Source organism: Phallusia mammillata, chromosome 3, assembly GCF_965637545.1.
Source record: "Phallusia mammillata chromosome 3, kaPhaMamm4.hap1.1, whole genome shotgun sequence".
Taxonomy (NCBI): Eukaryota; Metazoa; Chordata; class Ascidiacea; order Phlebobranchia; family Ascidiidae; genus Phallusia; species Phallusia mammillata.
The window spans coordinates 4,704,014-4,717,850 of NC_137254.1; the positions used below are offsets into that span (position 1 = coordinate 4,704,014).

Consider the following 13,837-nt stretch of genomic DNA (forward strand, 5'->3'; position numbering starts at 1 on the left):
TTTAGATTCTATTCAAATTTATGGTCTATCACCCTTAATATGTCAACCAACTCGTTTAACTAACCACAGCCAAACTCTTATTGACCATTTTTACACAAACAATGTAAATATTTCCTGCAAATCAGGAATACTATCTGCAGACATTTCTGACCATCTGCCAACTTTTGTGTTATTGCATTTAACTTGCTATGATAAAACAGAAAAAATGCTAGGTAGAAATGAGACCATGTTTCATCGCGAAAAATTTATTTCGGACATAAAAGGTGCTGTTAGCAACATACCTCTGTCTACTGAATCTATATTGCACAAATTCACTTTACTCAACCATTATTTTCACAAGATACTCCAGCAACATGCACCACTTACCATAATGACTAGAAGAAGAAGGAAATTGGCCAAAAAACCTTGGATAAGCAAGGGTATTTATAAGTCAATCAAAACAAAAAACAAAATGTATCATGCTTCATGTAGGTCGGGGTTTGCAAGTACAAGTAAACATAACCAATATAAACAGTATCGGAACAAGCTAAACCACATTCTGAGAGAAGCCAAACATAAATACATTGAAAAGCAATTAACCGATCATAGAAATGATATAGGGGGAATGTGGAAAATAGTCAATAGATTGTTGTCACGAAAACAAACTCCACACAATGCCCCAGCAGAACTTAAACTAGATGGTGTAGCACATTGCACCACAGACCCAGTTACAATTGCCAGCAACTTTAATCAGTTCTTTGCTAACATCGGAGCAAATATGGCGTCATCTATTCCACAACCAGTAATGCCACCACCGACCAGTGCCTACACCACACAGCCATCATCCTTCTTCTTCTTTGACACTACCCCAAATGAGGTGGAAATGTATATATCCACACTTGACAGTCAAAAATCTGCGCCAAGTTATGAAATTCCTATTAAATACATCAAAATGGTTAAAAGCATTATTTCACCTATGCTCTCAGCGATTTTTAACTGGTGTATACAAAATGGGGAATACCCCGATGAACTTAAAATTGCGGAAGTGATACCAATTTATAAATCAGGTTCACAAGTTGAATGCACTAACTACAGGCCAGTTTCACTGCTATCCCCGTTTGCTAAGATATTTGAAAAAAATTATGTATCAACGTTTGTATGACTACGTTGAAAAAAATGGAATGTTAACAACTCACCAGTACGGTTTTCGATGCAATCGGTCCACCTCCCTGGCAGTTTACGACATCCAGGAAAGAGTGTTAGCCGCCCTTGACCAGAAGAAATATACATGCACTATTTTCCTGGACTTATCAAAAGCGTTTGACACCGTCGATCACAAGGTTTTGTTGTGGAAGTTGGAGCACCTGTATGGAATACGGGGAAGCCCCTTACAATTACTATGTACCTACTTAAGTAACCGCAGGCAATGCACACGCATATCACATGTAACATCGCAATTTCAATGCGTTACGTGCGGTTGTCCTCAAGGTTCCTCCTTGGCCCATCTTCTGTTTTCCCTTTATATTAATGACCTCCCACTGCATCCCAATTCACAACCAAATTATTTGCGGATGACACGTGCCTTTGCATGTCATCAGAGTCTTTAACTGATCTGCAGGAAAACGTAAACAAGGAACTCACGCACGTGGACAATTGGATGCGACACAACAAATTATCACTAAACACCAGTAAAACAACGTACCTACTGTTTCGTCCTAGAAAGCGTTTTTTTTCGACAAGTTTTCCATATTCATGGGATCGCAACAAGTACACCGATCGACGAAAACAAAATACCTGGGAGTATACATCGACGATCAGTTAAATTGGAAACACCATATAACGTATGTCGAAAGAAAATTGGCTCAAGCTTGCGGTATAGTGTATAAGCTGGGCGATTACCTTGGAGAAAAGTTTCTCCGAATTATTTATTACTCATTTGCATACTCCCATCTGCAATATGCCGTCGCCGCTTGGGGCAGTGGCTGCACCGCATCACTGCATAACCTCAACATTAAACACAATAAAATCTTGCGAGCTATTACTCGCAGTACCTACCGATGTCGCGCCACCCCCATATACTACCATATGCGCCTTCTGAAAATTAGAGACATCTATAAACTAGAATTAGCCAAACTGGTTCACGTGTTTCGTTCTGGTGCACTACCGTCCACATACAACACCCTGTTTACACCTATTTCGTCAGTCCATGATCACAACACCAGAAGGGCCGACAGTCAGAATTATTTTTATCCCCGCGCAAACACCGCCGTTGGCTCAAGGTCAATTAGCCATCGAGGTCCAAAAGTATGGGAAGAAATACCACACGTCACAAAGTCGCTCGCACGCTCCTCCTTTAGGAAAAAATACCGTTCGCATCTACTGATGCAATACCATCAATCTCGAACTAATACACCTCGAAGTCCAGGCCCCCAGTCTCCCCTCAACATTTAATTTATAGCCTTGTTTCCTTTTCCTTCTCCACATACTCTGATTTTTTGTTTTTATTTCCTTTCCCACAGTTTTATTCCAGTGTTATTTTTTTGTTATCGCTTTTTAATGTTTGTTTATTTTGTCTATGATCAACATTACTTAGTCACACATAAAAGAGCAAAGTACTGCCGTAGGATTTGACTTTTTCAGATCTGCCACCTGGGACGAGAACAGTCATCACCTTCTACTTCCACACCGTTCAACATCGGAGATCCCCGCCATCGATCCTACGAAACCTAGGAAGCAGAGGAGATAAGCGACGGACACTTCAGAACCAACTTCCATCGCAACGAACTGTCCTCGGGACACCCGGGTCTGCCTACGGGATCACAGGAAACGTTCCGAGGAACCGAGCTGGTGTTTCCGTTTAGGCGGGTTTCATTTGGCCAGCAGAACCCGCGGGTTCAACCACCGTCTTACGCAACCGGACGTACCCCGTCAGGTTCGTGCGGTCGGTTGCGATCCTACGGCAGAACATACCCACAATACTTCAAGCATCATTCAAATGACGGGACACTTGACTGGATAACCAATGGGTTTTTTCGGTGTCCTTGCTGTTTTTATTAAACTGTTCATCAATGACAATGGATTTAGTGACAATGCAAATAAAAATTTGACTTGACTTGACTTGAACGTCGCGTCGGATCACGGCAGGGGATGGAGCCAGGAATCTCCAGATCAGAAAAGACACCGACACCATTTCGTTTTCATGCTGTTTATCAATCAACAAATTTTTTTTAAATGGTAGCAATAAAGTTTATAGCAACACAATAGATCAAAATATATTGTAATTACCAGGGCTAGTTTTTGGTGCACTAAAATCGTGAGAAAGTTGCACCTAATTTTAACAAAAGTTGCAGTGAAAAATACCAGTCAATCAACACTGCACTATAAAAACAAGTGTCCTTACTGACAACTAGCACTCTAGCCTCATTCAATCAGTCTCGGAAGCATTACTGCGCAACAATCTCTCTTCAGTCTTCACTCACGCGCGAGAAATAAAAAGGCGAACAGAGAGAGTAACAGCTCCCATACTATACTATCACTGCTCTCATACTGTACTATTACTGCGCCCCTAAAAGCTGACTGGTACATTTTAATTGGGCTAAGATTCAAAGTTCAAAATACTACTTGTAGTGAAAATGACTACCGGGTCGCAGGTTGGGCATCCATGCCGTAGACTGTCGTCTTAACAGATATCAAGGTTATTGCTTCTTACTTGCAAAAAAACAAAGGCACTTTAATAAACACACAGTTTAACTAACTAAGCTATCTCAACAAAACTTGACCTCGAAAGACTAGACACAACCTGTTTTCGTTTGTGCGGGCTTGGCCAAAAGCCAAGTCATACTTCCACTTCTAATTTATTTCGGGCATTGTCGTGCTTGGCTGGGGTTGTTGAACTTCTAGCATGCAAGCCAACTGTTGCGTCATAGATAACATTGAGATGCAGCTAGTCCATCACATAGCACAAATCACTCCTTTACATTTTGCACAATACTTGATAAAAGTTGCATGAAAATTAGAAAGAAGTTGCAAAAAAATGCATAAATTCATACTATACATAAATTTTTCATACTACATAAATTCTGAGTAATTAGGAAGTTGCCGGAAGCTGTACAAAAAATTGCAAAAGTTAAAATTTAACCTAGTAAATACTGTCGACGAAATAAGTATGTTTTGATACATGGTAATGTCTGTCTGTGTAATTTTACCAAAAAATGCATCTAAATGCCAAATAAAATGTTTGGTAGCAGTGGCTCGTTAATGAAAACTGAAAAAAATGGTAACAAATCTGTAGCATTTTACCTTATAGAGGCCTTCGCATTGGTCAATGTCAAACACGAACACCGGATCTGAACCCGTGACCTTGCAGCTGTCATTGAGTTCAGAAAGAGGAGTTTCCCTGTCCAATGCGATGTAAAGTGTGTCACCGAGTTCGTAGTCTAATGTGTTTTGTTGATCAGCTGTTAATCTGTGAATATTGACTTTAGAAAGTTTTCCTTAACAATGTGAGTTCAATAGATGTAGCGTGAACGACCCAATTGCTCAATACCGATCGCCAAGTCGGAAACAGCTGCGCAACCGTTAAATAGTATGGAGCGCAAATCAATAGGGGTGCAATTGGTGGACTATAATTAAACGCGCTGCAGCTACATCCTATTATAGCGCGGTGTGTCAATAGATTTAATATAAATGCGTTTTGTTTACTGCGCAACATAAAGAATTCAAATTACCTATTTGAAACATTTTTCTCCATTTTTATAATTTACCTACAGTGCCTACATTCTTTTTACAAATTATGTTAATTTTGAGCACAATTTTTAGTGCAATACGTTTAGCAAAAAGCCCCCATTACAAAAAAGTAAACAATAAAGTTGGACCGGTTAATGTTTTTGCAAAAAAGTTAAATACCTTAGTTTTATACTTGTAACGTCGAATAGATGCAAACAGATACCGTAACTAAAATGTTCCAAACATGAAAAAGTTCTGATAACCATTAAATTGTTACAGATCTGTTAAGGTTGATTTAATGTTACCACAAACAAACTAAACAAAGACAAACTTACGTGATAGTTAAACCTTCGGTCCGGCACATAGTCATCGATTGTTGCATTCCTACAAAAACTCTTAGTTTACTAATAAAGTTCATACTTGAGCACCAACGTAACAGCGCTTTGCTGCAGTTGTATAGATTCTATTTAGGTTCAGCACATAACATCATGCATCTGGTTCCTAATAAACATATTGTCGTTACACATGAAAAAGGAACTAGTGGATTTTATTTGACATTGGTCTTTAATACGTCAATTTGCCGCATATTATTACATAACTAATTTTAAATCCCCTTAGGTAAATAGGATTTAAAGTTCATTTTCATAAACATTTTCATAAGCAAAAAAATAGAATTTCATTTACCTGCTTCAAGGTTAACTGTCGCACTAAATCCCATCCTTTGCTCGGCTCCATCGCTGACAAAAACAAGAGTAAGACTTCTTGTTGTAACTGAATGATTTAATCCCCCAGCATGCAATCCAGTCAGTCGTTGCACATTACCTTCATCGTCCTTGAACTGAAAATCATGTCTTGTTTGCACTAAGGTGAATACAAGTAAGGAAGTGTATGCTGGTTGACGTAAGCTCAGGCTTTTTGAGTTTTATGTTTTGAACAAAACGGGCTTGATTCGAATCTGACTTTAAACTTCCCAATCTGCGGCCAAAATTCAGACTTGTTAAAAAAATTGGGTTTGGCCCATTGCTATGTTCTTCAGGAGGATTTAAGCGAAAAAAAAAAACAATAATTATTGTAAATTATAATAAATATTTTAATGACTTACGTATAGAAAGTCAATATCACCCTCGGTGTAATAAAAGGAAAACTGAAAGACCAAGGACGTGTTTCTTTCCAGTTGAAATTTCCAAACACAACCAGAGTAACTTGGGTAGTTACTCGGAAAGTTTGGAGACTGTAAATTATAAACCGGGCCAGTAGCATCTTCCCCGCACTGTTCAGCTAAACAAAATGCGTCTGTGTTATATTAGTTTAGCTGCAAGCAGTATAGATGGTGACAAAACCTTTGTTCTCAAGCGGTTGCTTGGAAATTATTGATTAATTTTCATTTTTCCCATTTATCCCTGGGTGGACAAACTAATTTATGTGTTTTCATTGCTAAATATTTGTAAATTAAACTCTTCCCGAAAAACGTATAAATCAGACTTACCGCCATGTATATTAAAATTCACAATTTCCGTTGTGAGGTTTGTGACACAAGATATATAGGCAGAAGAGCTTTCAACAATAACCGGAAAAGATAAGCCCCCACCTTCCAACGTTCCAGCCAATGTACCTTGGTCGTCGGCTCCCTCGTAAACCTACATAAAACAAAATTAGATTAACGTCCAAAATTTACACTTTCGGCCTTCGGGTAATTAGTTCAGTTGAAATCAGAGTAGTAAACGCACCTGAGCCCGACGAAAACCCGAAAATTAATTTTACCAATGCAAAATTACAACCATCAGAGCGAACCCTTCCCGAGCAAAAATCAGAAATAAATAAATTATAAGTTGGTATATAAACATTAAAATTTGGTATAGGTAAAAAGATTCTATGCATAAATTTTTAATAAGAAATGTTTGGTTTTTAAACCTGCGTTATAAAGGTTACTCGAGGGAGCAATCAATGTAAGTATAAGGCAGTCAGGCATTGCTGAACACGGAGGTTAAACAAGAAACATACAAACAAATTGCATATACCTTAAAAAAAGCTCATAGGTGTTCATTTTACCTTACAATAGTTGTCTGCGGCAAGCTCCCCTGTCCGAAAATATACAATCAATCTTGTCGAACCTGCATTGTGGTTAAATTGTCGCGTCTACGAAGAACATACAGTATGAATGGGTAAAGACAGCTGACTATCGGTTGTGACTCCATGCCCACACTGTGCGTTGGAAACTAAACGTTGCATTCATTAGAACAAAGCAAGCAAGCACTTCAGTAGAACCCTGACATCGGTGAAGTGCTACATAGCGAGTTTGGTGTAGCTGCAGCGCGTTTGCTTATTATCAACAATTTGTGCCTTTACTTTCCCGTGGTTTGTGACGTCACAACGATGCGTCGCTATTTTCAGGTTTGGGAACTAAGTGGTTCTCTGATACAGCAACATAGTTTATGCAGAGATTGAATAGCTTTGTTTCAATTTTAATTTCGCTATTGATAACCTATCGGGGCTTTTCTTCCAAGAACCGAAAAGAATTTCTACTGATTTTTATTTAAACTAAGATAATATGCGCACTTGTTTTGTTTGATAAATTGGAGTAAAACAACAACAACTATAACTACATGTTCAAGCACAAAAAATTAAACAACCAAGTCTATGATTTTTGTAGATTTTGTGTGCCGTCACTCAGACAAGTTCGTTTCGAATTGCTATGTTTTGTTGCGTTTGATGCGTGCAAAAAATTACTCACCGCGATGTAATACACTCATGCAGCAGAAGGAAAACGCGAACTTTAACAGACGAACTGACATTGTTTAGGTTTTTGCACACAAAAAATTCTAATACCATCAACTATACCTGTTAATATATAACACAAATTCATTTCTAAAAATAATAATTTGCCAATTTAACTTGCAACTATACACATTTGCACATGTCCTATAGCAGGGTTTTCAAACGTTTTAGCAAAATCGCCCCCTTTCTGAGACACTAGATCAAAAATGCTACACTATGAGAATGTTAGTTTGTATAAAAGTTTTCTTGAGCAGATGTGGACAATTAGATCACTCTGCAAAACGAAAACTTCAGTTAACAGCTAAAATCTAATTTAATTTCAACTGCAACACCCAAGGTCCATTTCACGCAATTCTAACGTGTCTGGGAATTTTTGTTTAATTTTTACAGAATCCTATACATTCAACTTCAGATTAGACTAGATTTACCAAATGGAATGATACAAATACTTCGCAGTTTGGAAAGCGCTTGTCGCCATAGGAGGCTTATAGGAAGTGTAAAAGCGAAACAAGTATGGGGGAAAGCCCCTTACCGTGATATTTTAAAGGTATGGCCTGTTACCATACATAGCCTTAAAAGTGTCCTCTGTGGCAATATAATGCCCAACCTTGCTCTCGAGATCACTAAATACAAATGTTACGGAATTATTTTGGTAACCTCAAAATTTAGAGAAAGTTGTTTGGGTGCGAGATCTTTAACGCTAAACCTTCCCAACTGTCCCGATTGTATTCTAACACTCGAGGCTACCTCCCTAATTCGTAAAACGGTCCAAGACCCTGCAGTAACGGCTTATCGCTAAAACCAATTGTTACAACGGTGACTTTACAACTGGCAAAAAACAATATATATTGTAAAAAAAAGTAAAAGTACAAAAAAAGATATTAAAGTGAAAAAGGGTGAAAATAGAACACAAGAAGACAACAGCGGAAAAACAAGTAGTGAAAAGAATAACGTGAACATAAATACGGCTAAACAAAACTAACAAACATTATGAAATAAACAACTAGTATATTAATGGGTAAATAAAGTTGCAGTGAAAAGCAAGTGCAATAATTAAATATTGAATAAGGGTATGTCAAACTAAATAACAAAGTGAAACACACATATACTCATAGATAATAAAGTTACCGTGAAAAGTGCAATAATGAAATAGTAAATAAGGATATGCCAAACAAAGTGAACACAGTGAATAGAATAAATCAAGTGAACACCGGTTCACGTTACACTCCCCCGCCTGCATTAGTCCTACTCCCGGAGGACGCTTTCTTTAACTCTGGTAGAATTCCGTCTGTTTACGCATTCTCTTTGGTCTAGTTTCCAACACGTCGCTCATAATCCGCGGACAAACCCGACCGTTTGGAGCCGCGTTTTCCTGAATCGTCTTCGGTGCTCGGAACCATCACCTGGACAACAACAGTTGGTAACTGCTTGTCGGAACCACGTGCTTGTTCACGTGAAGCTACATCTTCTTCGTGACGCTTCCCAACAATTTCGTCTCCATCGTTGTTCTCATCAAAATTGGCCGATGTTTTCTTCAAGCGATTGAAGTGCACTACTTGGGTTTTGCCGGTTTGATCAACAATCTTGTAGTTGACAGGTCCTTGCTTCTCTACTATCTGAAAAGGACCTTTATAGGGCAGGTGAAACTTTCTACATTCGTCCGGCGCCACAACCGGGTTTTCCAACAAGACTGAATCGTTAACATTAAGGGTGTCACTGCTTTGCTTACTGTTATATTGCTTCTCTATTTGCTTGCGCTGACACTGGAGCGTCTCGCGTGCCACTTCCCTGGCTAGTGCCAGCTGATCTCGGAGTCCTTCCAGATGGACCAATGGCGACTGCTGGTCATGCGGCGAAGGCTCATGTATCAGGTCAGCGGGTAGACGCAAAGGAGATCCTGTAAGCAAGTAGTGGGGAGCGAAGCCTGTGCTTTCGTGCCGACTGGAATTGTATGACAAGGCCTCATCCCAGTGCTTTCCATCATGTTGAACATAATTTCGTAGCATGTTTAAAATTGTTCGGTTATCCCTTTCTACTCCGCCATTTGCCGAAGGCCGGTACGGGGTAGTTCGGGTTTTCTTGCAACCCATCGGGCGGGTTAGTTCCTGAAACAGTGCGCTTTCGAAATTACCGCCCTGATCAGAATGGACTACCTCGGGGACCCCGTGGACGGCAAACCAGCGATGAAACAGCAAATTGGCTGTTTCTGTCGCTGTTTGGTGACGCATGGGCCAAGCCCGGACGTACTTTGTGAACAAATCGCACGCGACAAGGACATAATGGTAACCAGTCCTCGTCAACGGAAAAGGGACCATCACGTCTATCTCAATCCGTTCTAAAGGCCGAGTCTCTTGAGAAGGGACTAAAGATGCGCGTAGTTTTGTACTTGGCTTCTTATTTGATGCACATTCGGCACAACGGCGACAAACCTGCTCGACATTGTGGCGCCATTTTGCCCAATAAAATCTTTCTGACACTTTACTAAGTGTTTTCGCAATGCCAAGATGGCCGCCTCCATGAGATTGAACGTGTAACGCAGCTAGAACAGTAGGGCGCATAGCAAAGGGAACCAACATACGCTCTGTTCTGCCATCGAGTCTAACCGAGTCCTCATCTCGGAGGTACAATATGCCGTTCCGACTAAACACACTTCCGAAAAGCGACCAATAATGTCGAATCGTTGGAGACATTCGTTTCACGGTTTTAAACTTGGGCCGGACACCCCGATGCAACCAACTAGCAACTACCCTCAGGTCGGTATCAGCCCCTTGAGCTTCTCTAATTTCGTCGAAGCTACAGCCAAGAATAACGCGAAAATTCACATTACACACTTCCGACGCACCTCCCGCCTGCCGCACGGGATATGGAAAGTCCGGGTCACTTTCGGGCTCAAGTCTACTTAGAGCGTCTGCGTTCCCATGTTTTACTCCCGGTCTATGAACCAACTCAAAGTTGTTTTCGGCTAGGTGCTCGACCCAACGCGCGCATTGGCCGTAGAGCTCTCTAGATTTCCATAGCCATCGCAAAGAAGCGTGATCTGTGCGCAGAATAAAACTGTTACCCAGTAAATAACAGAGGTATAGTTTCGTAGCAAAGATCACAGCCAACAATTCCTTGCGGGTGGTCGAATAATGCCGTTCAGCTTTACTCAGGCTCCTACTACCATACGCGATCACATGCTCTTTGCCTTCGATCTCTTGGTTTGGAAAGCAACATATTGCATAGTCAGAAGCATCAGTGTCTAATATAAAGGATCGCCTGAAGTCTGGGTACTGTAGGATTGGTGCGTTGGTCATTATATGTTTAAGCATAGAGAAAGCACGTTGGCAACTCTCGTCCCAGTCAAAGTTCTTCCCCTTTTCAGTAATCCGGTGTAGCGGGGATGCGATCTGCGCATAATTTTCGACAAATTTGCGATAATAGGATGTCAATCCCACGAATTGTCGAACGTGCTTAACAGTTGTGGGAATAGGCCAATTTGCAACAGCGCGAACTTTTTCGGGGTCGCACAGGATACCCGCCTTGGAAACAACATGGCCGAGAAAATTAACTTCGCTCTTGAAAAGGCAACACTTTGAAGGCTTCAAAGTTAACCCTGCGGACTCCAATCGTCTTAAGACCAAATCTACGCGGGCTAGATGTTCTTCAAATGTGCGCGCATTTTTAATATTATTACGTCGTCCAGGTACGCAAGAACTCCGCTCCATTCAACCCCATTAAGGACGATAGGCATTAACCTTTGAAAGCTGGCAGCTGCATTGCATAAACCCATCGGCATTACATTAAACTCGAATAGACCCATGTGGCTAGCGAATGCTGTCTTTTCGCGAGATTTTGGGTCCATAGGAATTTGCCAATAACCTGATTTAAGGTCGAACGTGGAGAAATAAACGGAACCGGCCATCTCGTCTAAACTATCGTCTATACGCGGTATGGGATAACTGTTCTTTTTGGTGACGGCGTTAAGGTCACGATAATCGATACAAAATCCACCTAACTTTTTCTTCACAAGAACAATTGAACTGGACCAGGGAGACGTAGACGGACGGACTAAACCTTGTTTGCGCATTTCATCGATGATCTCTTTAACTTTGTGCTTGTGACGTTGCGGCATCCTCCTAGGAGCTTGGCGCACTGGTCGAGCATCTCCTGTGTCAATAAAATGCTGCGTAATACTAGTTTTGCCAAGATCAGTTGCGGATGTAGAAAAGGCGCGCGTATGTGCCGACAGAACTTCAAGCACTTTGCGCATTTGGTCTGCAGTCAATTCATCACTCATATTTACGCCGGAGACTATATTTCGCCAATGTTCATCAACCTGGCCGTCCTCTGCTTTGTGTGTGACGCTGGAAACTTGCTCAGGTTCGAAAGTCTGCAAACAGTCGTTACAACTACATTTAGCAACATTGGCACCTAATAATACACGAAATGCGGGGTTGTAACATTGTACGTGGCCAAAAGCTGCCACTCGGTACAGGCATGCGACTTTGAGCCCAGCAGGCAACTCGACGTCGTCGTCACTTAAATTGGCAAGTCGTATGGGTACAGTTAGCCCGGCAGTAGTGGTTACAGCGGTGGCAGTAAGAACTCCAAATCGTGCAGTAATATCTAGGTTTCGTTCAACCACAGCAGTAAATGAAGACAATGACTCACCGTTACGATCGGGGGAGAACTCTCCCATCACTTGCATCTCCGTTGATGCATGGACTCGGGTCAGTTCCGCTAGAAAGACTTCCTTTTCTTCAGGAATAAAGGACTGGTTCAGCAACGGCACTCTTGCTTTCCCGGCGGTCATAAGTGCGGTCTTGTAGCAAAGAGAGCAGTTATACTTTTTCAGGAAGTCTAGGCCTATGATGCACTCATGCGCGGAGTGGTTGCATACATAGAATCGGTGGCTCACAGTTAGTCCACCAACTTTAATGTTTACATTAGCTATCCCAAGAGAATTCAACTGCGTGCCGTTTGCAGCAACCAGGCCAAAATTAGTTGGACACGACTCTAGGTTCATATTACCAACGTTAGAAAGTTTTCGCCGCAAGTGTTCGGATAACAAAGATACAGTTGCCCCCGTGTCTACTAAAGCACATACCGGCACGTTTTCGGTCACAATCTCAATAAACCGCGGTAACACTTGCTTTCGGTGGACGGTCGGAGGGTCGGGGAGTTGTTTGGTAGTCGTCATGGCTTTTGTGGGGGCCAGTCTAGAGGTTGCTCTGAGCACAGAAGAATAATTAAGGTTTTGTTTATCAACGGGTTGCATAGGAACGCGTGAACAGCGCGTCGTTTTTTTACCACGGTGACACTGGTGTTGGAGATGACCGGACTCTCCACAATTAAAACACCTCCGCTGGTTAAAGGGTCGGGAAGGGCGCACATCGGAACGATGTTGAGCCAACGCCAGCGACCGAACCTGTTGCTGCAGATTCTCGCACTGGGCTTGCAAACTCGCAACAGTGCTTGTTAAATGTTCTGTGTTTTTGTGTAAACCCTGCTTCAGTTCATTCAGGGTAGTAATTACAGTATTGTCAAAATCGCGTTTGTCCTCTACAGACGTAGTGACTGTTGCGACAATTGCCGTGGGTTGTTCGTTTAAACCAGGGGCGGGCAACTTCTCCAGTCGGCGGGCCTGATATGGGAAAATGAAGTACTTGGCGGGCCGGATTCCTGAATCGATACATTAATCGCGTATTTATCCAGTGATTTAAAACGGATTTTTGACCACCTAAACCAAATACATTCAAGAACATCACAAATACAATACAGTCCAAACAATCTAACTGATATAACATAAAATTATTCACCACAGCAAATTTAATGCATACACCACAGACTTAGATACTGGTGAAACACTTACTAGGCTATACGTGTGGAAACAAAGGAAACCGTGAAAGCAGGCCACACACATGGTTGGCAGTTATGTCGTAACAATGGACGTAAGGTGCAATTGTAACATAATGATGTAATATTCGCATTGACGTCACGAGTAAGAGCGGACGTGACTTGTAAGTTTTCCCATTACGTGATTTATATACCTCAAGTGTTTGATTGCGTGAGACCGCAGAGGTACATTCCATATAATTGCTAATTGATGTTTTGAACACAGGATGGAAACGTTCTGTACCTCCAGGCCAATAACAGATCCCATGTGCGTAGTTTAATGACGTTGTTTTGATATGTGTTTATATACCGTGTCTTGCAACTTCGGTTGGCCACAGGGGCACAAGGGCTTCGCCCTACCCTTGCCATTATTCTATTCGATTCGACTTCGGTTGGGCGTATGAATCACATTACGTCAAGCCACGTTTAAACTGCATTACCGTTGTTGTCAACCGCACAAACTAAACCAACGAAAGCTTCG

The 13,837-nt window shown here is 41.4% G+C and overlaps 2 protein-coding genes across 2 annotated transcripts; one reads left to right on the forward strand and one right to left on the reverse strand.

The window, feature by feature from the left end:
- Positions 1–604: 604 nt before the first annotated feature.
- On the forward strand, positions 605–1,141 carry LOC145219293 (uncharacterized). The gene has a single exon (XM_080086673.1). It carries the CDS (start codon positions 605–607, stop codon positions 1,139–1,141), a length of 537 nt encoding a protein of 178 aa, XP_079942799.1.
- Positions 1,142–2,959: 1,818 nt separating this feature from the next.
- Positions 2,960–6,136, reverse strand: LOC145219294 (scavenger receptor cysteine-rich domain-containing protein DMBT1-like). Its single transcript, XM_080086674.1, has 6 exons — positions 6,119–6,136; positions 5,807–5,974; positions 5,389–5,542; positions 5,040–5,088; positions 4,279–4,444; positions 2,960–3,181 (listed from the first exon to the last, which is right to left on the reverse strand). The coding sequence occupies exons 1-6, from the start codon at positions 6,134–6,136 to the stop codon at positions 2,960–2,962; spliced, it is 777 nt and encodes a 258-aa protein (XP_079942800.1).
- Between the last annotated feature and the right edge of the window lie 7,701 nt (positions 6,137–13,837).